Source organism: Sinocyclocheilus anshuiensis, unplaced genomic scaffold, assembly GCF_001515605.1.
Source record: "Sinocyclocheilus anshuiensis isolate Anshui unplaced genomic scaffold, SAMN03320099.WGS_v1.1 scaffold1278, whole genome shotgun sequence".
NCBI lineage: Eukaryota > Metazoa > Chordata > Actinopteri > Cypriniformes > Cyprinidae > Sinocyclocheilus > Sinocyclocheilus anshuiensis.
In genome coordinates this window covers 228470-255294 of record NW_015554153.1, presented here as the reverse complement: position 1 = coordinate 255294, position 26825 = coordinate 228470, and the positions used below count along the sequence as shown (strand labels likewise).

General features: G+C 38.8%; 2 protein-coding genes and 1 non-coding gene across 3 annotated transcripts; all 3 read left to right on the top strand.

Moving 5' to 3' along the window:
• Positions 1 to 3552: 3552 nt before the first annotated feature.
• LOC107670717 (serum deprivation-response protein-like) lies at positions 3553 to 16956 on the top strand. Its single transcript, XM_016463430.1, has 2 exons — positions 3553 to 4232; positions 15172 to 16956. The coding sequence occupies exons 1-2, from the start codon at positions 3696 to 3698 to the stop codon at positions 16039 to 16041; spliced, it is 1407 nt and encodes a 468-aa protein (XP_016318916.1). The 5' UTR covers positions 3553 to 3695; the 3' UTR covers positions 16042 to 16956.
• A 2364-nt stretch (positions 16957 to 19320) lies between these two features.
• On the top strand, positions 19321 to 19402 carry trnas-cga (transfer RNA serine (anticodon CGA)). Its single transcript has one exon. It is a non-coding gene; the product is annotated as a tRNA-Ser (tRNA).
• Positions 19403 to 20502: 1100 nt separating this feature from the next.
• Positions 20503 to 25210, top strand: nabp1a (nucleic acid binding protein 1a). Its single transcript, XM_016463421.1, has 6 exons — positions 20503 to 21503; positions 21738 to 21876; positions 22126 to 22197; positions 23043 to 23127; positions 24110 to 24170; positions 24458 to 25210. The coding sequence occupies exons 1-6, from the start codon at positions 21410 to 21412 to the stop codon at positions 24658 to 24660; spliced, it is 654 nt and encodes a 217-aa protein (XP_016318907.1). The 5' UTR covers positions 20503 to 21409; the 3' UTR covers positions 24661 to 25210.
• The last annotated feature ends 1615 nt before the right edge of the window (positions 25211 to 26825 follow it).

Genomic DNA, 26825 nt, shown 5'->3' with positions numbered 1-26825 from the left:
TTAAGGTTTTGGAGTGGCCAAGTCAAAGTCCAGACTTAAATCCGATTGAGATGCTGTGGCATGACCTTAAACAGTCCATTCATGCTCAAAAACCCTCCAATGTGGCTGAATGAAAACAATTCTGCAAAGAAGAGTGGGCCAAAATTCCTGTGAAAGACTCATTGCCATTTATCGCAAATGCTTGATTGCAGTTGTTGCTGCAAAGGGTGGCACAACCAGTTGTTAGATTTAGGGGGCAATTACTTTTTCACATAGTGCCAGGCAGGTTTGGACAGCTTTTTTCCCTTAATAAAGAAAATCATAATGTCAAAACTGCAGTTTATATTTACTCAGGTTATCTTTGTGTAATATTAAAATGTGTTTGATGATCTGAATCTTTTAAGTGTGACAAATATGCAAACAATTAAAAAAACAGGAAGGGGGCAAAAACTTTTTCACACCACTGTATATAAAATAGGAAACACTCTTGTTGCATTCTTGAAGATCTTTACAAAAATAAATAAATAAGGCAAGGGAATGGCATTTAATGTGGGTGGTTGGGAGGGCTTTGAAAAATACTGTTCTTCAGGGCCGTCAAGATTTGAGGAAAATTTGTCAAATTATCTCCCAGATGTCTTTACCATCTACTGCTTTTTTCATCACTGGTCAAAAGGTCCCAGAGGCAAGAGAAATAAATCTGTCTGCTATCATTCGGCTAATGAAGGCTGAAGTCTTTTTCGTTCTCATTACTGTGATGCCACAAGCGCAATCTCTCACCAGGCACCGAACAATTTGCATTCAACAGTCATATCGAAGAACCTGATACCAGCGAAGCCATCCAAGTTTCAAACAAAGGTAGCAATTATATATAACATATGCATAACTTTAGTGTGTTTTGCAGTGACATGTCTTTGCATACTCGGACATTTTTCAAGCTGAAACACAAATAATGCAACGCTATTAATGACAATAACAGTCACCAATAATATGAAACTAATAAGAAAGACGATCTACAGATCTACAGACTCTCATTAAATAGAATCAACAACAGGATGTTTTTACATAGCTGAGAGGAAACTACACTTTACCGAGATGCTTTACAGTATCATTATCCAACTGCAGAAGTGCATTCATTTACTGAAGCATTGTCACATGTGGTCCAACAAATTTAATAATTTGTACCCATAACATGCACTTATTTTCTCAGCTTTCAGGTGTTGTGCGTAAAAGGTTCTGTGGTCTTGACAGGGTTTTTGAAATACCAGTGCTAAACTCCGAGTTAGTGAATTTGTTGATTGATTAATTTTATATTACTTATTTTATTCTTTCTTTTTTAAGTGCAGTGAGTACCTTCTACCTGCAGAGGTCAGGCCTCACTGCACTATGTAATGGCTGATTATGGAATAGCGTAAAGTTCAGCCAAAATGAAAATTCTGTCATTAATTATCATGTCGTTCCAAACCCGTAAGACCTTCGTTCATCTTCGGAACACAAATTAAGATATTTTGGAGGAAATGTGTGAGCTCTCTGACCCTCCATAGACAGCAACGCAACTGTAATGTTCCCAGGTCCAGAAACGTAGTAAGGACATCGGTAAAACTGTCCATGTGACATCAGTGGCTCAACTTCAGTTTTGAGCTTAATTAAGCTTAAATAAGAAAGCTTTTTTAATGGGATAGCTAAAAAGTGTGTGTGTGGGGGGGGGGGGTGAATTATATTGTCATTTACTCACCTTCATGTAAGTCCAAACCTGTATGACTGACTTTCTTCTGTGGAACATGAAAGTAGATGTGTTGAGAAGCAATGTTTTGTCCAAACAGTGGAAGTCAATGGTCACCAGAAATGTCTGATTTTTTACATTCTTCAAAATAATTATTTTGTTCCACAAAATAAAGAAAGTCTTATATGTTTGGAACGATGTGAGGGCCAGTAAATGATTTTAGGTAAACTATCCCTTTAAGTATAATATGATTTGTATTGGCATGACTTATCTTTCGATGTCCATGTGTGGATGTGGGGTCATGGGTGATGATTTTCACTTTGTATCTATAGGCCTAGTCTGAGCACACGACAGGAGAATACACATACCCCACCAAACCACAACATAGAACACATTAGCAGTGTTTTTCTTTGTACATGCAGGGAGGCATTCGCCTCAGTCTCAGGAAATGAACGGATGTGGGAGATAAAGTTTATTTTATGTTAGATTCTTATCCTTGCCCTTTAATAACACTCCCAAACAGATATCTAAGTTATGCATGTTATTCTGTCGCTATTGATTGTCATTATACAGAAAATGACCTCTGGTCGAAACAGAATAATGTGAAGTGTTTATCTTTGATACGAGCACCACACCAGATTTCCAGGTGAGGCATTTATTTCACAATGTTTTCTGTCATGGTCACGGATCTATGAATGAGTTAGTGTCTTTCCTTCTCTGTTCATTCAGGCTATTGAGCAAGATTCAATACATTGTAAACATTCAAAGTCTGACATGGGTTTAAAACCTAGAATAAATCATAAGATGCACAGGTAGTAATTTACCCTAATGCACAATTTATGATTATGATTACTGTGAGCTGTCTACTGGATATCCTTTGTTTATTGTACTTCCATCCTGTACAATTAGCATTAAAGGTATTATAAAAGCCAGTGTTATTTTATCATAGAGATAGTATTATTTATTATAATATATTTGATTGGTTTTAGTTCATTTTTATTTCAGTTATAGTTTTAGTCATTTTCGTACATCAAGTTGAACTGAATGAAAATAAGGAATGTTGCTGAAATAAAATTAGTTTTTTATATTTTATTTCAGTTAAGTTTTATTTTACTATTATTATTTTTAAAGTTTATGGTTTTAGTTTTAGTTAACTGTAATAACTAAGCTGCTCTTTTCCATATGATAAAAGTGAATGAAGACCATAGAGCTTGACAGCCTCTGGTCTCCATCCAGTTTCAGTGTGTGTAAAATAGCAGCATGAACATCCTTCAAAACATCTCTTTTTGTGTCATATAGGTTTGAAACAATATGAGTTCATGAGAGCAAATGATGATTGAATTTTCATTTTTGGAAGAGATATCCCTTAAACCTAGCATTCATGCAGTCTGTGTGTGTGTGTGTGTGTGTGTGTGTGTGTGTGTGTCTGTGTGTGTGTGTGTCTGTGGTGTTTGAGTCTGGCATAGTGTCACTGCCACAGATGAGCTGAGTTCACTGTTCAAACACTGATTTCCATATTTCCCCGTGTGACATTTCCCAAGTCGGCCGGACAGCTGAGAAGAGAAACGCCAGCAGAGATTCATGAAGAAATGAAGAGACATTCAGGTGCATTCACACAGACACTGATACACCCCCGTTCCTTCACACAAACTGTTGCTGGTGTTGTCAAAATATGTCTTTTGGGGACATTTCATACATATGACAAACAAACATTATCAAACCCATGACTGATTGCAAGCTGATCAAACAATACTGAAATTGCATTGAGGGAAAAAGCACACATGCGGTGGCACAATTTTACACTGACACTCTTTACTCACATTACTCTGATGGGCTGGGCTAAATACCATGGCAACCAGGCCCCTCCCCTGGGTGTGTGGGGAGTTTTTAAGTGGAGTGTTGGGAATGTTGTTTTTAGAGAGGCGCAGAAGGCAGGAGAGTGTCTGTGAGAGTCAGTCTAACCCTGTCGTTCAAAACCACCATTGTTGACTCCAGAATGGGTGAAGACTCCTCTCACGCCGAGCAAAGCACGGCCACCTTACCCAGGGAGGAAAGCACCCCGACACCCCCAGCTCCAGATGCTCAGGATGCTCAGGATCTCCTCATTCCCAGCTTCAGTCCCGGCTCGGTGCCCTCTTCCCCCATCCACACCCTTTCCCGCCTGGGCTCCAAGTCTCCGACCAGCCCCACGGCCCCTGGTGGCCAGATCAGCGCCATCACGGTGGTGGCTCTGCTCGACAAGCTGGTGGTGATGATCGAGTCGGTGCAGGAGAACCAGCGGAAGATGGAGAAGAAGCAGGCCGAGCTGGAGGGGGCGGTGAGGATGGTGCAGGGTGATGTGACCCGGCTCGCCAAGAACCACATGTCCACCGCCAACAGCGTGGCCAAGCTGCTGGAGCGCTCGCGCAAGACTGGCCTCAATGTGAAGGAGGTGAGGGAGCGCCTGGATAGACAGAGCAGCCAGGTGAAGCATCTGGAGGCCAACCACGCCCATCTGCTCAAGAGAAACCACTTTAAAGTGCTCATCTTTCAGGTGAGAAGAATGAGATCTTTCTACTCTTGAGGAACCTTTAACGCTTTGAAGATGAACAAATTTAAATATGTGTCTAAATGAAGTTCTTAACACCTGACAAACCTCATAAGAAAAATACATGTCAAAAATAATGTAAATATGTGGAGATTCTTGGACTTAAACATGGTAATTCAAAATGATTCATTTATCAAAGACTCTCTCTCTCTCTCTCTCTCTCTCTCTCTCTCTCTATTCTAAACTTGGTCTTTCTAAACAAAAAATAGACTATAAAGAACTATAAAACAGTTGAATGGTAGTGTCTTATTAAGCAGCACAACTGTTTTCAACATTGATAATAATAAGAAATGATTCTTAAGCAGCAAATTAGTATATTATAATGATTTCTGAAGGATCATGTGACACTGATGACTGGAGTAAGGGCTGCTGAAAATTCAGTTTTGCCAACCCAGGAATAAATTACATAGAAATTAAATAGAAAGACATTACACAAACATATACATACATATGAGAAATATGTCTGAATGAGGTTTTTCTATAGACCTGAGAAAACTTAAATGCTTAAAACTTAACTATAGCGAACAAATCGTTTCAATAGTTTGTCATTTTTTCTCTGATTCAACAATTTTGCATTTAATTTTTCTTTTTTTTTTTGGAAAATAAATGCACTGTCTTAAATATTTGCAAAATTATGTACAAAATAAGTTAGATTTATTGGGTTTTTAAGGAATTTAAGTGATGTTTGACAGGACACGTGTGCAGTATCTTGAATGAAACTAAAGTGCATGGGAATTCTTCATGTGAAAGCAGCTGGGATTAAAAATTTGGGCAGATTGCAGTAGAATGTGTGTGTGTGTGTGTGTGTGTGTGTGTCAGAACAACAGAAATTGGGGTTGGTTGTAACACTGTTAGAAAACATGGACATCAGTTTACAGTGTTAAACAATCAGTTTATGTGTTAAACAAATGTTACATATTTAAAAATGAAGAGGACCTGCCAATTCTTTTTTTTGTTTATTATTATTATAATGAATGAATGAATGAATGAATATCTTGTAAATCAGCTTGTACATCCACATTCCTTTACTGTGACCCCTCTAATAATACAAAGATATTTAACATTAATAAGCATAAAATTAGTGATATCCCATACTTATTAGAGTCCACATTTTGGAAACAAGTATAGTTTAATGCCTTGAAACGTCCTGAGGTGTGTCTTAAAATGGTGAAAAGGGGATTAAAAGTGGTGCATTACTTCAAAAAATGATGATCAGTTGGTTAAAAATATACAGATATATACAGATACACAACTTTTTTTAACCTAAAAATAAAGTATGCTGGAAAAGTTCATGTTCTTGCCCTTTTGTCAATGACGCCTAAACAGATTCAAAGATTGCAGTAGAATGTGTGTGTGTGTGTGTGTGTGTGTGTGTGTGTCTAAGAATGTGTATTCTTGCAGTATGCATGTAAAACGAGAGATTCTATGGCTAAGGTCCCCGCAAACTCTCACATTTTTCATAATTCCTTACCATATAGCTCAAAGATTACTATGTTTACAATAGGCTTGTTTGATTAAAAGTCTCTCCTTACAAATAAATGTAAAACCAACTGAGATTGTAAAGTCAGGTCTTCTGGCTAAACCAGCTTTGTGACCTGTGCTTTAGTTTGCACTAATCTTAGGTGAGGTGAGGTGTTTTGTATGTTCAGGCAATGCAATTTTACACACTTAGGAAACGCTATTATACTTTATGCCGGTTGGTTAATGTGAAGGGTGCGTCGTGTTGATTTAAGCAGCTGCATCAGGCTCGTGCTTTTAGAAGAGTATTCTTATCTGATTGCCCCGGAGCGAGCCACATGCAGCTTTACACGCTGGGACAGTGATCTTTGACTTGTAGAAGCAGGTAGAGGCATTTCTTTGGGGTGTTACGAGTTCTGCTTTTCAAAATGATTTCTGGGAATCAGTTTTCCTGAGGCAAATGTTATTCAATAGCAGAATGAGCTAAATGTCAAAGCGAGCGTCAATAGATATGAAAACACAGACTTTTATCTAGCTCCTTTGAGACTCATATCCTAATCCCTCATGTCAACGCCTGATCATTCATGAAGGCCTTACCTAGCATAAAATGTCTCAAGTGGATCCATTTCCCATAAGAAGATTTCTTATTTCTTCATCAAAGTAACAGGCTGAGGTTAACAGTTTCTAAGACTCATCTTAAGCATGCTAATTCAAAATGATTTACTTTATAAACTTTTTCAGGAAATTGCATTTAATAAAGTCTTTTAACAAAAGCACTCCATCATAGTAGAGAGAGTTGATTATCGGGGCGATGACTCTTGACTAATCCAGCTGTCAGAGAGGAAGGCCATGGGGCTGAACAGCGCAGCTAATGGCTGATCCCAAGTCTTAACCGTTCCCTTTGAGATCTAGCAGCAGGTGATTTTCTAAAGTGATAATCAGCCTGTATGCAGCCTGTTAAAACACTTTGGCATGAGTGCAGGCTTGCAGAAAGTTTGCTGCAGGAGATAATAATATCTAATTTGGGAATGTGTGCTGCAAGATGAAAAGAAAAGCTTTGCTATGCACACACATACACACACTAGCACTCCTGCTGTGTATTGTGAATCTACTGAAATCCACTCTTTTAAGAAATTAATGAATACATTTTGTCAGCAAGGACACATTAAATTGATGGAAAATTGCAGTTAAGACATTAAAAATGTAACAAAGGATTTCTTTTAAACTTCTAAAAATCCTAAAATGTATCACAGTTTGCATCAAATATTAAGCAGTACAATGGTTTTCAAAATTTAGAATAATAATAATAACATATTCAAACAGAAAACAGCAAAATTGTAATATTTCACTCTATATACTGTATTTTAATCAAATAAATACAGCTTTGTGAGCGTAAAACTACTTTGAAAAAAACATTACAAATCTCACTGACCCCAAACCATTGAACAGTAGTGTATATATGCATATGTTTGCAATAGAGTACACACACACAATTAGTAAGTCTCAGGAAGGGGTGTGTGTGTTAATAGATATTGTCAGGCATGGAACCAAGTTTCCGCCTCAGAGTAAAACTAAATATTAAAAAAGGATAAATGTGACTTTTTATCTCATAATTGCAATTGCTTTTTGTTTCATGTAATGCAACTTTGTTTCCTCTAATTGTGTCTTTGTATCTCACAATGAGACTTTCTTATTTTAAACTTTATCTCACAGTTACCCTTTTATTATTAAAGTCTTGCATCGTCAGTTGCTTTAGTTCTTATACAATATTTTGGTCGATACGCACATTCCCAAGTGGTAAAGTGCCTCAAGGAGTGACAGAACAGCACAGGTATGTACTTTCCCTTCTTGCGCTGGGACTTTGACATATGTTTGGCATTATAGCTGCAGGTGATGTTTCACATTTTTTGCACATCAATGCTATATGCCAATGATCTTTAATTCACTGGCTCTTTTGAGTCAAGACTCTTTTCTTTTCTCTTTTTGTTCCTGGAAAGTGATGTGCATGTCCAATTACCATAGGCCATTAAAACAATGGTGTATTATTCTATGGAACGACACTCTATTGAAAGTAAACACAGAATGCAAACACAAGCGAGAGCCATCGCAAATCCATTCGCTCTCAGGAGTTTGTTTTGGAAGAGTATTATTGCTCTTTGATTGCGCATTTGCTTGTTTTGTTTCATTGTTTGGCATCTGACGATGCTCACCCGCCTGTGTGGTAATTATAAACTTTCTGTGCACCGTGCAAAGGCATTTGGAGATGGAAGGTGTGGTTTGAACACACAAGGGCCCTCTGAAAGAAAGAAAAAAAAATGCAGTAAGCACACTGAGTTTGGCACTGAAAATGTATGTGTGTGGGAGAGAGACAGTTTAGTCAACTGCCTTGTTTCCCTTAACAAGCACTAATGATCTGCAGTAATTACTGCCCATTTAGGCCTCTATTTGTTTATGTTTAATGCATCACTGCTCTTTCTGTGTTCTCAAAAATACATCAGTGTTGATTCTTGAAAAATGTGGTTCTACGTGCTGAGGCTCTTCACAGCAGTAACTCTGGCCTTTTTGTGTTTGTGGTTGCCAGTGTTTGTGAAAAGATCATTAAATGTGTTCACAGCAATAATCTAGACAACTGCTCATAGTTTATGCTGTTTTTGCTAATCTAGATTGGTTATGAATGCATGTTTTCCATGAAGCCTCGCAGACTATGCTTTCTATACTTATAAGGGAAAACATGCATCTTAAACAGCTTCACCATGACTTGTGAAGCTTGGCAAGCTGCATGACTGATGGCAAACATGAGGCTTTTATGGATAGTCATAAAACATATTTTATTGCTTTTATGTTTTTGAAGGAAGGAACGTTTTGAGATGTTTCTGCAGTGGGCGTTCACAAAAACATCTGACAACTGTCATTTTTTACATCTTTGTAGTCACTCCGATTCCCCTCATTAGTTCACCCTCTGAAATCCTGTTGAATGCTGTCAAGGTTTATTTTGGCCCAGAGATGCCATGGAACGCCTTCATTAAGATGATGTAAGTCTGCTGAGATCCAAATAATGCCACGTATGATTGACCAGTCATCGGCATGTGTTTAATTGTGCATTTTCGCATAAGGTAGATGTTTAATCCTCAAGATCAGGATCTTCAATGAAAGGTAAAAACAAATATGGGCATGCAAATGTGAATTGAGGGAAAGTGACAATCTTTCGGGGTAGGAGAATGAAAAACAACCCGATATCTAGTGTTTACAGGCCCTCCCGTTACGAGGAAAAGCTTTTTATAATAACGGCGCATATTCTGATTATCAAATCAAAGTCAGTCTGATAATTCTGCACAATAACACTGGGTTATACAACAAAACACATTCTTTCATCAGTCAAAAGCATAATTTCCTTAAAGATTTGTTTCCATTTCATGCAGTGCATGCACGTAGTTCAGTTTGCTCAACAACAAAGAGCATTCATGTAAATTTGATTGTGTTGCTTTGATAGTGAGAGAAAATGTGTTTGCTTATTGTGCTCTTTGTGTGTGTGTCAGAGATTTGTTCTGGCTATTGTAATCTGAGAATATACTGATTCAGATCGCAATTACAATATTTTATGAATTCTTGCATATTTTTAAGCTCAGGATGAAATATGACGGTTGATGTCCTTTCATTATGATTCCTATGCTGTTCCCCAAGCTCCACCCTCAACCAACAAAGATTCACCTCAAAGGAAATCTGAGAGAAAGACAGAGTTGGGGAAAAGAAAGAAAGAAAGAGAACTATGAAAACAAAGCATGACTACTTCAAGGCCAGGGAAAAGATTGTGATGGTGGAGGAAACAGCAGAGGAACAGATAGAATGAACTGGATGAGAACAATGGAAAACAAACTGAAGTATGAGAGAGAGAGAGAGAGGGAGAGAGAGAGATATTCTCTGCTCGGGCATGTTTCAGCTCAATGTGCTGGATTTCTGGTTTGACAACTCAACTCCTCCCTTTACCATTGTGCTAACATACAGCTGTTTGTTTTTTACAATGCTTTGGAATGCTTGATTCTTATTGGCCAATCGCAGCATTCTGCAGTCAAATATTTTTGTATAATGACATCCAAACTGTATATTTGACTGTTGCCCTAGCAACCTCCAACTCTGTGGTAGTTTCATGTCTCTCGTATCACTCCACTGACAACGTACGGCGTACAAACTCTAACTGATGATGACTGTAGCCTGCTTTTATTCCTTTTTTTTCTGCTCATATTTTCATGGATAAATAAAAAACCCTAATGTTTGACAGAGCTGATTTGGAATTTCAGATTGTGTGCTCATATAATACTGCTAAACGCACTTTCCTGCCTCCTAGCCTCAACCAACAAAGATTCACCTCAAAGGAAATCTGAGAGAAAGACAGAGTTGGGGAAAAGAAAGAAAGAAAGAGAACTATGAAAACAAAGCATGACTACTTCAAGGCCAGGGAAAAGATTGTGATGGTGGAGGAAACAGCAGAGGAACAGATAGAATGAACTGGATGAGAACAATGGAAAACAAACTGAAGTATGAGAGAGAGAGAGAGAGGGAGAGAGAGAGATATTCTCTGCTCGGGCATGTTTCAGCTCAATGTGCTGGATTTCTGGTTTGACAACTCAACTCCTCCCTTTACCATTGTGCTAACATACAGCTGTTTGTTTTTTACAATGCTTTGGAATGCTTGATTCTTATTGGCCAATCGCAGCATTCTGCAGTCAAATATTTTTGTATAATGACATCCAAACTGTATATTTGACTGTTGCCCTAGCAACCTCCAACTCTGTGGTAGTTTCATGTCTCTCGTATCACTCCACTGACAACGTACGGCGTACAAACTCTAACTGATGATGACTGTAGCCTGCTTTTATTCCTTTTTTTTCTGCTCATATTTTCATGGATAAATAAAAAACCCTAATGTTTGACAGAGCTGATTTGGAATTTCAGAAGAAGTGTGCTCATATAATACTGCTAAACGCACTTTCCTGCCTCCTAGCCACGATTCCTCCAGCACGCAGCTCAGTAGGCCTAACGTTTGCGAAGGATCAAGGTTAAGTGCGGTATGACTCATTTTGCACAGCACAGATGTTTGTCCAATCAAATATTTTGAGGATTGAGAATGCCCCACCCCTGAATTATAAATACCACCTGCAACTGCCTAACAAGTAGCAATGGTTCACTGCTTATTATAATTAAAGCCTATTGGCTATTTGTTCAACCCGACAAAGCCATTTGATATGCCCCATCCAAACCTACCGCTTAATTAAGAAATACGTCAAGGCTGAGATCTGAAAAGTCAAGCCCTGTGAAGATGAAATGATCCAGACACACTCATTCTGCAGGTATTATTGGACTCACTCAAATAAATACAGTCTAATTAGAAAAATGATACTTCAGGGAGCATGACTAATCATGTGATTAATTCAAGCGGCCAGACAGAGACAATGAAGCTTTTTATATATAAACCTGAGAGAGAATGAGATGGAATCAGAACCCTCTTTTAGACAGCTCACTTCTCATCAGCTCAGACAATAATAGGTCAGAATTTGATTAAATTCAAAACAAAAACTAAAAAATACTCTTCAGTTCTTTAGGGCAGTAAACCTCTGCTATGCCGAATTCAGTCAGTTGAGAGTCCACAGATGGCCCTTTAAATATCACTTTCCCATAGTTTTCAGCACAGTGCTGCAGATCGGAGGCTTTGATAGCACATTGCTTTGCCCGGCATCTCACTGAACTGTGTGTTCAAGCCAGTTGGCTCTTGCTTTCCACTTATTCTCTCCATCTGGAGCAAGGCCAAAGATTCCCTGAACTTCTTCCACACATTATAAACAGGTAACGGATGAGCGAGCACATATGTGTCTGGTCTATTGTTTTTTGTTTTTTTTACACAAAATCCTGCCAAGGCTGATGGGGCGTCACATGTGGGCTGTATGTCATGTGTTTTATGTCTTCAAAATCTTATAAATGTGTTACATAATTAATCTGAGAGAGAAAACAGACATACAATTCAGTCCTTATTTTAGTTAGACATCCATTTACTGACAATCCAAACATGTGCAGATGGTGTAGACTTTTTCTGAGTCAGATTTGCATGGGAATATTAACAGTTGCAGAATCATTTTCCCTGGATGAGAAGAAACAAATTCAAAGACAGTGTACTGTGCTTTTGTTGTTTTATTGTGTCAGTTTTTGTTTTGTTTTTCATGGCAGAACAGTATTGTAATATTTAGGGATTTTTTTTTTTTTTGTATTATATATTTTTAGCATTTCATAAATGTTGGACACACATTTGTATTTTGCTAATTGAAATAAATCTGTATTGTATCTTGTATTTGCTAACTGAAATATAAAATATAATTATTAGATGAAAAACAAACTAAGTAAAATTTGAATTGCTTTGGCAGCTAACTAAAATAAGTACAGGTTGAAATGCTAAAATGAAACTGGAAAAAAATTAAAACAAATAAAAATAAACCTAATAAAAGCGAATTTCAAATATTAATAAAAGCTATAATAGTATATAAATAATAGTAAAATACCACTGCATGTTATATTAGTGTTTGTTTTTTTTATATTAACCCATCATGGTTCTCCTTTTTGTTTACTCTGTAGTGACAGACTTTGAGAGCAGCTCCTGGCATATGTTCATGTCTGTCTCAAAACAACACTTTCCCTTAGCAAGAACAAATGCAATACTGCTAACATCCAGCAGTGACACATCCTTCCTTTGTGTCTTTTCTTTTTAATAGTCCCGTCCTCTATTGTTCTTATATTTGTCTTTCCTCTGCTTCTTTCCTGTGCTTTCTGCTGCCCTTGTGTTGTCTGTTCAGATCCTACGAGCCTGATTGAGACACACACACACACACACACACACACACACACCATTTCTCTCATCTCTTTCGATGTTTCCACTCCAAAAAGTCCGGAGGCCTCCAGCGGGGCGCATTAATTATCCAGGCTCCAATTACACACTGAAGCAGGGGTATCAGCATGTGACACAATGTTTTCAAAAGTTGAAAACCTCTCTCTATCCTTCAGTCCCCTCCTCTTTCTCTTCCTCTGGCCATTGTGTATTTAGATAAAGGTCAAAATCTGAATGGCAAATGTCTTGATTTATCACTGTGTTACAAGAGACAGGGCTGAGAAACAAATGTTAAGAAAGGTGGATACAGAGCAGGATCAGAAAGACTGGAGCAGCTTCAACTAAGAATGCAAATGATAAATGAAGAGCGAAACTAACAAAACAGAGACTCCCTTCTTCCATTCAAAATGTGAACAGAGAAAACAATTGTCACTAGACTGATGTCATTCCCATAGGATTTTGTAAAATATGCATCATTATATTGATATATATTAGTTTTACTTTTAATGAAATTTGTACTGTTGAGACACTTTTAATAAAGCCTTCAGATTGGGGTCAGCCTACTACTGTGTGAAATTTCCCAGGCTTTTGGAGATATATTTCATGTGTGCACTTTTTATCTGACAAGGCCCTCAAGGCACAAACTAATTAGATTTGAGCTGAATCAACATATTTCAACAGGGAATCATTTTACAGAGTTAACGGGTTTTTATTATTTATCTAACATCTCCCTAAATCCCATCTGTGTAGGTTCTTGGTAAATTGCAGTTCTTATATAGTGGACTGAAAACATAATATAAAGGTGTTGCCTGAGTTTCACTCTATTATTAATTATGAAATAGAATACAAATGTAGCCATTACCAGGTTATCACAAATTAAAAGCTGATACTTTTATAGAAGTAACCGAACACAGCCAACTCCCAGCTCTAGTTTCCATGTAGCTCTTGAACTTGAGGGGTGTTACTCTGTACGTTTGCTCATGAAGAACTGGTTAGCCCAGAGTCAACACTGGTTTGGACTGGATCTCTGCCCTCAGGGTGAGACTGGCTATTCAAAGGCGAAATGTTAAAGATGAGTACCATCCATTTGGACCACTTTTTGAAAATAACAATTAACATATTTTAAGAAATGCACCTTTGGAAAAGGTTCTTCTCATATTAATCAGCAAGACATTGGGATTATTTCTTGAATGTAAAAAAACAATAGGAGTTGCATTCCTTCATTGGAATTTGTAAACCAGCTTCTTGTTAATGGCACAGAGTTTCGTGGCCGAGGGCGAGGGGATGGGGATAAGGTTGTCTTTACATTATGATGTTATTCCATTTTATAGTGCATATAATATAATAAAGTGAATGTCCAACAACTGAGAGCTCTCAATAACTATCTTTATTAAAGGCTAAAGGAACATGAACAGTTCTTTCGAATTAGTGAGCTTAATTCTAAACACAGCTAAAAAACTTGAGTGATTTATAGGGTAGAACATTCCTTGACTTGTAAAATATACATTTTCCAGAGACCGGAGCATCTGAAGATCTGTTTATACTCCACAATTTTCAGCATATACTTCTACTTGCAGTTTCATACTGAAACACTGGCATACAGTCACAAATCTGTCATTTAGATGTTTAGAGCTTGGAGAGATATATGGTAGGTGCTCTGAATTGTGTGCTTAGTGCCCTTAGGAGGGAGCAGGTGAGCGTGCAAAAGCTCCATTCGTGCTGCTAATCCGCCCTTCCCTGAGGGTCAGATCTTCAATTTACTCCTTAAACGTGAAGCATAACCCCTGTAAACCTCAGCAGTCGTGTCTGAGGTGTGTGTCAGGGGTCTGCGTGTGTGAGGGGAGAGCAGCGATACGAGAATATTCTGCTGTCTGTGTGTCAGAGAGACATTTGAAAGGGTGTGGCATATTTGGTCATCTTTTTGTTGTTGATTATTTCAGTGATTGAATGCTTATTTAGTTATGCAAAAGATGGAAAGAAGGAATAAAAATGATTGCATTCAACATATATTGAGCTATGCAGTATACCCAAAAATCCTGACTTAGATTGATGAGAGAAATACATGAAAGTTATAAATCAAAGCTTTTTAAAAGGAATTTGGTGGGAACAGTATACCTCAACCTCTTGCTTTTTTTTTTTTTTTTTTTGGTTTGGAGTAATTCCAACACAATGCCTCCACATGCCTTGGGTATAGCTTGCTCTGCAACAAACAGGTTTTTCAGTAGATTGCACAATATAACTAAAAAAAAACAACAGACAAACTGACTCATCTATTTGTTTTGTTTATTAGTACAAAAGTAGTGTGTGGATCTGAAACTAATCTTTACAGTATAGCATGCTGCTAGCAATGGCAAGGTTGTGGGTTCGATTCCCACAGAATGCATAAACTGATAAACTGCAATGCAATGTTATTGGCTAAAATTGTCTGCAAAATGCAACGTTTAACGTTTAAATACAGGTTATATTAGAATTGTACTGTACTGTAACCTTAAAGGCAGACCTTTACACACTGAACCTTTCAGTCATTGTTAAATTCATTTTCTTTTTCTCCAATTTCAGGAGGACAATGAAATCCCCTCCACTCTGCTTACTAAAGATGGCCTGGCCTCCACCTCTCAGGATGAGATCGGTCCATCTGCACCAACTCCGCTCACTGATTTAAACTGTTCTCAAGATGAAGGCCTGCAGACCATCAGCCTCTCTTCCGATGACGACGAGGAAAAAGGAGCAACGAGTCCTCTGGCAGAGGGTGGTGATGATTCGCTAGATCTGCATGAAGAGAGCTTCCCAGGCTTGGGAAGCGAACGTGTGGAGCGCTCTCGTGCTGACAAGTTTAAGCGCTCCAGTCTGAAGAAGGTGGATAGTCTAAAAAAGGCCTTCTCACGAAGCAGCCTAGAGAAGAAGATCAACAAGATCGTGCCTCCAGAACAGCGCGAGAAGATCAAGAAAAGCTTCATCCCCAACCACCCAAAGAGCTCCTCTTCCAAGAGCTCGTCCTTCCGTGTCTCTCCAATGACCTTCAACGTCAAGAAGGTTCGAGATGGAGATGCTGACTCTTCCCAGCAGCCTGGGAGCTCACCGAGGAACCTCAGCCCAGTGGAAGTTCCCAGCATTGGGGGACCTGATGGTGAGCTGCCCCTGGCTGAGTTACACTCCTCAGGTGAGAAAACAAATGGAGACGATCTTCGCAGCTCCTCCACCCCGGGCAGCGGGGATGGAGAGGTGTTCATCACAGATGAGGGTGGAGATCTCGAGAACGGTCCATCTGCAACTCTGGCTGAAGAAGAAGTCGATAAAGAAGATGATGACACTGATGGTAATGATGAAAACAGGAAGGAGGAAGAGGAGGAGGAGAAAAATGCGAAACCTGCAGATGAAGTGTCTGTGTCTCCGCCGTCGACTGCAGCTACTGTTGAACTACCTTCTTAGATATAGTTGTGTTTCTACTCCTCTGACTTCAGTCCACTTCTCAGACTTTGGGAAGCGTAGTTACTCCCTTGTGCCACTGGTATCTTGTTCCCAAGCTTGTTTAATGTTAGCATGTCTGCTAAAATAACATATTGCCCTGAATTAATCCCTAATATAATGTAACTATAACCTATTGTGTTACGTTCAGAAATTAAGCACGTTCTTGTAGGAGGAAATTCCATTTAGATTCCATTTCAAATAGAGTCTGTATAAAAGCCCCGAGAATGGTACAGCAGTTCAGACCAGTCACCACAATGATACACAGAAATAGCTATATTTTCCTGTGGGAGCCTGTGAATACCATGAAATTAACTGAACTGAAACGCCTGAACTCTCACTCTCTATCTTTTTTCTTTGTGTGTAGGAGAGGCATTATGTACCAATCTGTCCTTTGTTATGCAGGAGTCCAGACTCTCTTCTGTCAATGTACATAAAATGTAGTATTAAATTGTATACAAAAAAGTACTATGGTATTATTATGGTTTTTGGAAACAGATGCAAATACCATGTAGAAACCATTGTATATTAGCATGGTAATCATGAAATATATGTTAACAACACACAGTACTTTTTGTATGGTATGAAACAGACAACTACAAAAGACAAGATGTGTTGACAAAGTTATGTTTTTTTTACATTTTTAGAACTTTTATTAAAATATTTAGCAGCACTCCGTCTCAAGGCTTGAATAAGTAGTTGTCTATGAGGACTGGTAGCAGTGCTTGGCATGGTGTGAAGGAAGCGTGTTTACAAAATTTCTGGGGGAAAGCCAGCACAATTGACTGCAATCTCCATGGCAACCTTGCCCGCTGCCAACAACTCTCCAATTACTGCTATAGTGCACGGCAAGGGCACACATACACAGCCTGATAAATACAAACGTACAGTGAAGCAGAAGTATTTGTGTGGTCAAACATTCCATACTGCTGATGTAATAACTTCATATTCTGCTAAACACTAACATTATTTAGATGATTCAGTGGTAAAATACTCTGTACTCAGACATCAGACCTGTGAATATAAAAACTGCTGCCATATATATGGGCTGTAGCTGGGGTTTGCGGGGCCGTGGTTCTGGTTGTACCCGTGGGCCCTGTTTAAAATTGTGTAATAGCACAAATAAATAAAAATGTTTAAGGTTTTTCCAAGTTTGTAGGTGTCCAGGTGCAGAAACTGAATAATCAAATGTAAAATATCATTGCCTAGTCTTCACTGTTTAAATTACATTTTAATTCTTGTTAAAACTACAAAGTAATTCAGTAAAGAGCTGTGAGTGATTGTCTCTCATTTAATTTCTTGGATTGGATTGGACACCGACAGCAGCTAGTAAATTAGGCGCGGTCACTTTAAGAGACAATACATCCAATATAATGATACACATCCGATGTCTTTCTCAACTGTTTACGTTCATTTAGGATAGGATAGGATAGAATACACTTGATTTGTCCGCGAAAGGAAATTTGTCTTTAATTTAAGACATAACACGAAGAAGAGTTAGTTATCCTGTTAAGACAACACAAACACAGCGCGCAAGCACTCAGTTAAGTTATTTCGCATTTTGTGCTTGAATGCTTTAAACTAGTTTGAATGTTTAAATTTGCAAGGCTTAAAAACACATGCAACTGATAAGCTTTTGTGACAACGTGCAGCACCGTCAACTGTCCTGAGCGTCTTTTTAGGCTGGCCTCAGCCAGTAGGTTGAAATCGCCGGGGGGCCCCCCACAGCCGTGGGCCCCTATAATCATAACTACTCAGTATACACACTTTATTTGAGACACACACACACACACACACATACCAGGTGAAGAAGGTGCATTCCTGGTTCTGATGGATGGCTTCTCAGCAGTTCATTTGCCACTGTCTGGAAAAAGATAAGGTGAGAATGTATTGATGGCTATAGTTTGCACGGGTTAGCTGAGGTATGGAATACCTGCATGCTCTACAGGTGTGCTGCCTGCAGGCCTCTTCACCGTACTGCATGCTGGTGTCACGTCAACACTGATAAAACAACTTGGGTTCGGTGGGTTTTGTTTACAACAACGAACAATTATCTAGACAACATTTATGCATTTATTAATGCAATTTAAAAGCCCTGTTGTTCTTTATTTAGTAAATGTGGAGTATGTGAGGTAAGATGAATTGTCGGTCTTGACAGAAAACTTCACGGTTTCATTTTCTACATCAACCATATGTGGGTTTGGCAAGCAGTCTAAAATCTCTCTGGCTCCCAGGTAGACTGAGGGGTCGGGTTACATATACTGTATATCTGTCCAAGTTGAAGGAGGTTTTTTGAGGTACCGACAACTGACTGTGAAATATGTAAGGAGGTATAGAGGATATTGTAGCTGAGATTATAGGTGTCATAAAGAGAATACATTTCCATTCAAAGGAAAATGTTTAGATGGAAAAAAAAACAAGGGATTCACACCCAAATTTACTGCTATTATTATTATTATTTTCTCCTTGGCCACCGTAACTGGTTTCTGGAACTGGACCTTTCAAATTTAATGAATGATGTTGTCTCCACCGTGTGGCCAAACGTCGTCAGTTTTCATCTGCTTATTGACAAATATCCAACATAAACTCCTGAAAATAAATGTAGTTATTTCTTAACGAAGTATAAATATTATAAATACCTTATCAGATTGTGATTTGAAATCATATATATTAATAATAATAATCGTATTATGACGTTAATGCTTTGCTAAAAACAAGTGTACGTCGGCTTTTCATCACATTTACGTAATTATTGCTTTTACTTTAATATTATCGCCTCTATTGACAAATATCCAACATAAACTCCTGAAAATAAATGTAGTTATTTCTTAACGAAGTATAAATATTATAAATACCTTATCAGATTGTGATTTGAAATAATATATATTAATAATAATAATCGTATTATGACGTTAATGCTTTGCTAAAAACAAGTGTACGTCGGCTTTTCATCACATTTACGTAATAATTGCTTTTACTTTAATATTATCGCCTCAGGAAAGTTTATTTGAAGACCATGTGCTAGTGCTTGCTTTTAGAGTTTAGACAGTAACGTTAACTGACGTTTCAAATTAACAATGTCTATGTAGAGTCGTATTTTAAGTGAGCTGTTTATGTCAAATAATATAGAGTTGGGTAACTGTTTTAGGCTATTTTAAACACTAACAAAGTAATATTCGTAGGTATAGTCATTTTGGATTGAGATTATGTTTTTATGTCGTATTTGAATAAACTTAAAACGGTGTCACGGTGGCCGAGAGGTTAAGGCGTTGGACTCGAAATCCAATGGGGTTTCCCCGCACAGGTTCGAATCCTGTTCGTGACGAACTTCTTTTCGCGTGTGTGAGCGCGAGACTGAGCGAATTATTGTTGCTGAACCCCTAAAAACAAATTTAGACATCTCAGCTGTCTGTGTGTCTCTGTCTGTCTGTCTCTGTGTGTGTGTGTGTGTGTGTGTGTGTGTGTGTGAGAAAATTCATGACAATCTAGCTGGTAAATCAGTTATCAGAAATCAATGGTTTCACACTTGAATTCGCAAAGCACAACACTAAATGAGAGGAAGCAAGTTTTGATGGCCTTTAAAAACTTGTTAGATTTCCTTGATGTTAACACCAACGCAAGTTTTAACTGCACTTCACTGATATACAGGACCCAGCCATTAGAATACAGCAAAACTGTAAAAACAAGGCCTTGTAGCTAACTGTCAACAGTCTATTGGATTACTGAGGTGATGATGCAACCCAGATACCTTTGGAAATATTTTGGAACGTGTAATAAAATCATATTACACAACGTCGACAATCGTACAAGGAAATAAATGGTGTGTGGTTATTTCCTTTCCATGTGGACGCTTTCTTCACGGTGTCCAATCAGATTGAGCTCAATGTAACAAGAACACGGTAAAAACCAACACTTGAGTCTCTAAAGCTTTCGTTCCTGTCCAACGTTGATGATACTGGACAATATCTCATGTTTGTTTACTCAAATGTGCGTATATTAAAATCGCATTTGTGTATTTAACGGCAGTTACACATCTTTGAACACCCCCGCGGAACAGTGAGATGGTACATCCGGTAGAATTTAAAGAACCGAACACATATTGGCGCAGATCAGACGCTTTGTTAGTGAGGGAGAGGCGGATAGCGTTAGCACTGTGAAATAGAGAGTTCCCCTATTTTGCGTCTTCACGGTGTCCAATCAGATTGAGCTCAATGTAACAAGAACACGGTAAAAACCAACACTTGAGTCTCTAAAGCTTTCGTTCCTGTCCAACGTTGATGATACTGGACAATATCTCATGTTTGTTTACTCAAATGTGCGTATATTAAAATCGCATTTGTGTATTTAACGGCAGTTACACATCTTTGAACACCCCCGCGGAACAGTGAGATGGTACATCCGGTAGAATTTAAAGAACCGAACACATACTGGCGCAGATCAGACGCTTTGTTAGTGAGGGAGAGGCAGATAACGTTAGCACTGTGAAATAGAGAGTTCCCCTATTTTGCGATTTTTTTTATTTTTTATATTCTCTTTCTTAGTAAGCTTGCAGTGCTACACATGTAGAAAACATGCTACAATTATATCAATTTTAAAGGCCATCTGGAAGTTTCGAACTGCTCATAAAGCACATTAAAGTTAGGCAGCTATAGTTACTCGGCTGACATCCGTTTTAGATCGACTCTCGTCGCTTTTAAATGTCGATTAGACACCAGATTAATGATTTTTGCGTGGAAGGTGAAATGAGACGCGTTAGTGTTCAGTTTGACCGGCAGTGTGACTGAACTCACTGACACGGTTTTAAACTTAACCCGCAACATAACCGGCACGTTTATGTAAAGAAAGTCCACTTTAACAGCGATTTGTTCATTTGACGTCGTGTATTGATAGTGTAGGCTAACATAAAGACCGTGACTCGGTATAAATCCATCTGGATGCTGTTAAGACATTTTGAGCAGAGACAGACTTGGAAGCGAAGTCTTGGAGTCTTAGTTTTTTAGGTTTAGGAAAGGATGAAGTCTAACATATCTGTCTGGAAAACGAATTGAGTGTTTTTATACGAATCGTTTTAATCGTGGAGGAGGAAATATTTCCTCTTTTACTTTCCTTTAGCTCGATGTTGAAGTGTGAAAACAAACTGCCTCAAATGTTACGTTAGAAACACCTCAGCCATTCCAAAGGGGTCTTGTAAACAAAGTTTATTTGCCAAGTCAAGTTTATTTGGCAAATATAACAACCCACTCAGAGCACAGATTTAGCTTTAGATCAAGAAACCCTCACACAGCTGTGGTTTCGCTAGCCGGTGTGCTAGCCTCCTCCTCAGCTCTCAGAAATGTCGAATATCTCCAACGAAGCTGTGATCTTGATTAAAGATGTAAAGCCCGGATCGAAAAACCTTAATATCGTCTTTATAGTTTTGGAAATCGGTAAGTGGATTCACTGCTGTGCCCCTCGCGACCGTTTATTAGCATGAGAGGAGCTAATTCCTCCGTGCCAACATTCGTGACTAACATGTCTAACGTTGCGCTTGACCTCTCTGTTGCTCTGTTCTTATAGCTTTGGTTTTTCATGCATCTGTCATCGTGTAGCGCAATTATTTGCGTGCTTTTAGTAGTTTTGTCACGGCTGAGATTTGACTGAATTTTGCTGTGCACGCGCAGGTCGGGTGACGAAGACAAAGGACGGGCACGAGGTGCGCTCGTGCAGGGTGGCGGATAAGAGCGGCAGCATCGCCATCTCTGTGTGGGATGAGCTGGGCAGCCTCATCCAGCCCGGGGACATCATCCGCCTTACGAGAGGGTACGAACCTCCTCTTGTCTGTCTGTGTAGTTCTTTTAGACCTTAGACACTTTAAACCCCGTGTGGCTATTGGATTGTCAAACTCAAAGTGGTCTAAAATGCTTAGCATCCTGTAAGACAGCATCGATAACTGATGTAAGTGGTAACAGTGTACAGAGGATAAATGACTATGAATTAAGGCTTATGAACATGGTGCGTTATGTACAGATATGTTTGTTTTAACTTGGAAATGTTTGTGTGTCTGGCTAGGTATGCTTCAATCTGGAAGGGGTGCCTTACACTGTACACTGGAAGAGGAGGAGACTTACAGAAAATAGGAGAGTGAGTATTAAATCTTGCCTCACAATATATAAAGTGCAATATAATCATTTGCCACGTTCATCATTTTGTGGTTTATCAGCACCGGGCAATAACCATGTCCACTTGACAGAGAAACCGGAATGGTAATTAACCCTTGTGTCGGTTCCAAAATCTAGTGACGGATGAATCATTGGGTAGATATTGCATGATCTCTTTATGCAAATGCTTTGAGTGTTCAGTAAATGCCAAAAAATATTTCAAAATCTGGGGTTTTCCATGGTCATGGGAACCCTTAAATCTCAGTTTTAATATTCTTGCTTTCCAAATCTGGAAAATTCATGGAAATGTCAATAGCATGGGTGTCCAGTCTTGTTCTTGGAGTATCACTTTCCGTGTTTAGTTTCAACTCAATTTAAAGCCTTAAAAGCCTGCATGAAAGTGGCCCTCCATGAGCATAATTAGACACCCCTGGTCTGTAGTGAGATATAAGTTTGGATTTTATGCTTTACTCAAACATTTAATGTTAGTTCTGATCATAAACGTGGCAGATGTACTAGGCAAAAGGTATGGGAGCACTGGTAATTTCAGCCATTGTCTCATTGATCATCACGAAATTCTCTCCACACACACACACACGTTTTTGTTATATGAAAACCTAGCCCTCAATCACTTAAGTGTTTCTGTAGCTCAAACAGGAGAGCACGGCACCAGCAATGCCAAGGTCATGTTTGATTCTCTGGGAATGCATGAACTGATAACATGTACACCTTGAATGTGAGTCACTTAGAATAAAAGCTTCTACCAAAGGCATACATGTAAATGCAAAGTCATTAAAAGCATATTTTATAATGTATTGTCTTTCACAGGTTCTGTATGGTGTATTCTGAGGTTCCTAATTTCAGTGAACCAAATCCAGAGCTGCTAGCACAAGCTAACCAGCAGAACAAGACAGTGAGTGCAGTCTTCCTGTTTATGCAAAATGGCACCTCAGTGTGATGCCTCAATGAGTATACTTCCTTTCAGTTATTTGCAAGCTTAAATTTGCTTCAGTTATTATGGAAAAACATTGCTTGTTTTGCATTCTACCTCATTTCAAAGTCTTTGTTTAGAACAGATAAATTGGAATGTAGAAGTAATTTATGCAGAAGCAAACATTTGGTTTGCTGCTGATGCACATTCAAATACCGAGCCATTAAACTGCATAACAGGAGGTGCTGGTTTATGACTAAAGTCAACACAATAGGGCCTTTCGCACCACGGGAACCTTTTCATAATACCAAAACTAATTGTGGAACTACCCACTTTTTGGCGTTTTCGCACCGCCGGAACTGGGTGCGATTTTAGTACTGGACTGCCTTTTTCAAGAACCAAATTAGCTCCTACTCCGGAGCAGGGTCTAACAAGCACAGCTGGTACCAATCGTGACGTAAGTAGACATTGATTGGCCAAATGCGTACGAAAATGCCCTCACCCGCCATGATTTAAAACGCCGTGTAAACATACTGTAAACATTGTGTCAATTTAATTCGCAAGTATGGAGAACAGCGATAGATGGACGGATGCTGAAGTGCAGGCACTTGTAGCAAATGTAGCACTGCCAGTTGTTGTTGGAGATTCTTAGTCCTCCTTTCCGTTCTTTCAATCGCTTTACGTATACGTCGACTTTCCATGTCCATTATTGTGAAACCCGCGAGACACAACAAAAACACCGCTCCGATCACAGCGTCCTCCATCCTCCTGTTGTTAATGTTGTTCTTTGTTTCTGTTGTTGAACGCCGCACACAAGTGACGTCGCTGTCGACCGGCTTAACGTCGCGCAATAGTTAATAGTTCGCGCAAAATCGTCACAGTACTTTAGTACTGTACATTTAGTTCTGGAACTAAAGCGGTGCGAAAGGCCCTAATGGTGTCTTATCTCTCATCCTCTCAATAGGGTAAAGAACAGCGGGGAAATTCTCCACCGAATCAAAATGCAGGTACTCCTGCGCAGACAGGTAAGCAAATATGGCTAGTGCTTCTCACAGTCTGTCGTACTAAGGTAACCAATGCTGATTTAGTAGTGCTGGGGTTGGAATCTGATCTGCTAGCAAAGGTTGCAGGTTCAATCTCAGAAATTAGATTTACTGAGATCCCGCTCCTGTTTGTACCTACTGTTGGCATACTGTAAGTTGCTTTTGATAAATGTCTGCTTAATGATGCAACTAGAGTAACAGCTGTAACGCCTATTACAGTGTCTGTTATGTTAAGTCAGTCACATTTCCTTTAACTATTTGTCCAACAGGAAATGGTACTGTGCCAGTATTTCCCAATAACAGTGCTGCACCTGTGCCTCGGGATCCCAATTTTGGGGCTCCAGGAAGACCAAATGGGCGTGTTCCAGGCAATGGACCACCCCCAGTAACTGCAGGGGGACCCCCTGCTCCACCCAAACCCACAGTTACCATTAGCAATGGCAGGGACCCAAGAAGGGCTTCAAAGAGATGAGACTGCAAAACCACTTCCATGTTCCCACTCCTCCCTAAAATCCCTCCACAAACCATACATGCAATACGCAAAAAAATACTGCCAATCAAGAGATACGAGGTTCAGTGTTACGGTTTTACCACCTGTGCTTTTTGCTTTGTCATTTGCCAATATTTGCATAGTATGATTTTATCATGAAAGGTTAGAATTCAAATTGTTACAGTTAATGGTTGGCACACACTTTGCCCATTGAGTGCTGGTTCAGTGGCCCACCGTTTATTTCCTTTCCCTAAATGTGTTGTTGAACTATACACCCTACTTGAACACTCAATGCACTTTCTTCTGTTAATTTATAGTGAATGCATTGTCATGTGATTCAGGAATGATTAACTGCTGTTGCAAATTGGGGAGTGAACTTCAAAGTGACTGATGATTGATTATATGGGTTCCCCACCCCTTTGGCCAAAAAATTTACCAGAAGTGACCGTGTGAAAGGAAAGGTGAGAGTTTGATTGAACGCTTAGGATTATTTAATTAGGAATAAATCAAGAACAAAATATTGGGAAATTAATCCCTGTGGTTGTTGTAATTGTTCTACTTGGTCTTTTCAGTGGCATTTACATTGAATGAGACTGTTGCCTTTATAGAGTGCAATGTGACTACACTGAAATATTCTGCATATTCTTATACTGTAACACCTTTGTGTATGTTTTGTTATACAGACATTTAATGTTACATCTGCAGTTACATTTTTTTTTATTTCAGTTAGCCCAGTAGTTTTAATACACTTTAACATTTGCCGCATGAGTAAAGTTAATGCATCTAGGCAAAGTGTTGCTTGTGCACAGGGTAGAATGTTTAATGCTTCTGGTTTAAAAAACAAAAAAAAGGTTGGACCATGAGAGGTGACATGAAATTTCTTCACATTTTGTGGTCTAGCACCCAACTTTTTTTCTGCTGAAAGAATGATGTCATAACTATATTCATTCGGTCTGCCAGGTAAAGTATGTTACTGGGTGTTTTTATATTTCCAGTGCCAATGTAGGACCCAGATCAATTGATTTCATTGAATATGGATTGTGCAATATATGACCATATTAAGATATGGTCTAATACGTAATTTAATAGTTCATATTTTAATAGCATTGTTTTCATTTAGATATTTTTTTGCCAGCTCATGTGATTGTGGTTAGTGAGCACTATTAAAATATGAGCCAGGGGTTTATTGTCAAGAAAAACAGCTGGATTAAGTGTAAAATGCACTCCATTCTTGTGTTGGTGGCATGGTGAGTTTCTTTATGATTGTGTTAATCTACTTTGTGATTCATGCTTGTGAAAATGACCCAAGCATGTACTACATTTTGTGTGTGTGTGTTTTTGGAACATCCTAAACTTTAAAGAGGATTAACGTCCGTGCATTACAGCACTGGTATCTGATTACAGGCTATACAATTTTGATGTATAGTGTTGTGATCTTATATGGCAGGGATCCTAAAATCTGGCCCAAGAGATCCACTTTCCTGCAGAGTTTAGCTCTAACCCTAATCAAACACACCTGAGCAAGCTAGTCAATGTCTTCAGGATCATTAGAAAATCACAGGTAGGTGAGTTTGATCAGGGTTGGAGCTAAACTCTGCAGCACATTGGCCCTCCAGGGCAAGATTTGAGGAACCCTGTTATGGGAAGCTATATCATTATCATATAAAACTGGTCACGGGCCACAGCAATCAAACTCCATGAAGTCAAAATTGTGGCTTCAGTAATGGTTTTGCAGCTGCTTAGTGTCCCATTTTTATTTTAATCTGTACCAAATGTGGATTGCCTGAATTCAGAGGAAGTGTATGTAATTAGTGTTTACTGTCCCCATGACTTTATTTTCTGTGCCATCTAGACCGTTTTTGATCTTTGACAACACTGGTGCAGCACAAGTGAAATGTTTACAGGTGAGAGAAAAAAACTGATGGAATCTTGTTTAAAGCACCACATCACGTTTAATTTGACCATCTTTGTGCATAAGACTGTCACTGTTTGACAGTATATTTCTCTTCCAGATGGAAGCATAACTATAAAGTCAGGAATCCCGTGCTTAGGTTTTATAATCTGCTCAGTCAAGCACAAACTTGTGTGAATGTTTTGAAAACATGTTTATCGGAATTCTTGTTCCTCTGAAAAATATCACTGAAGTC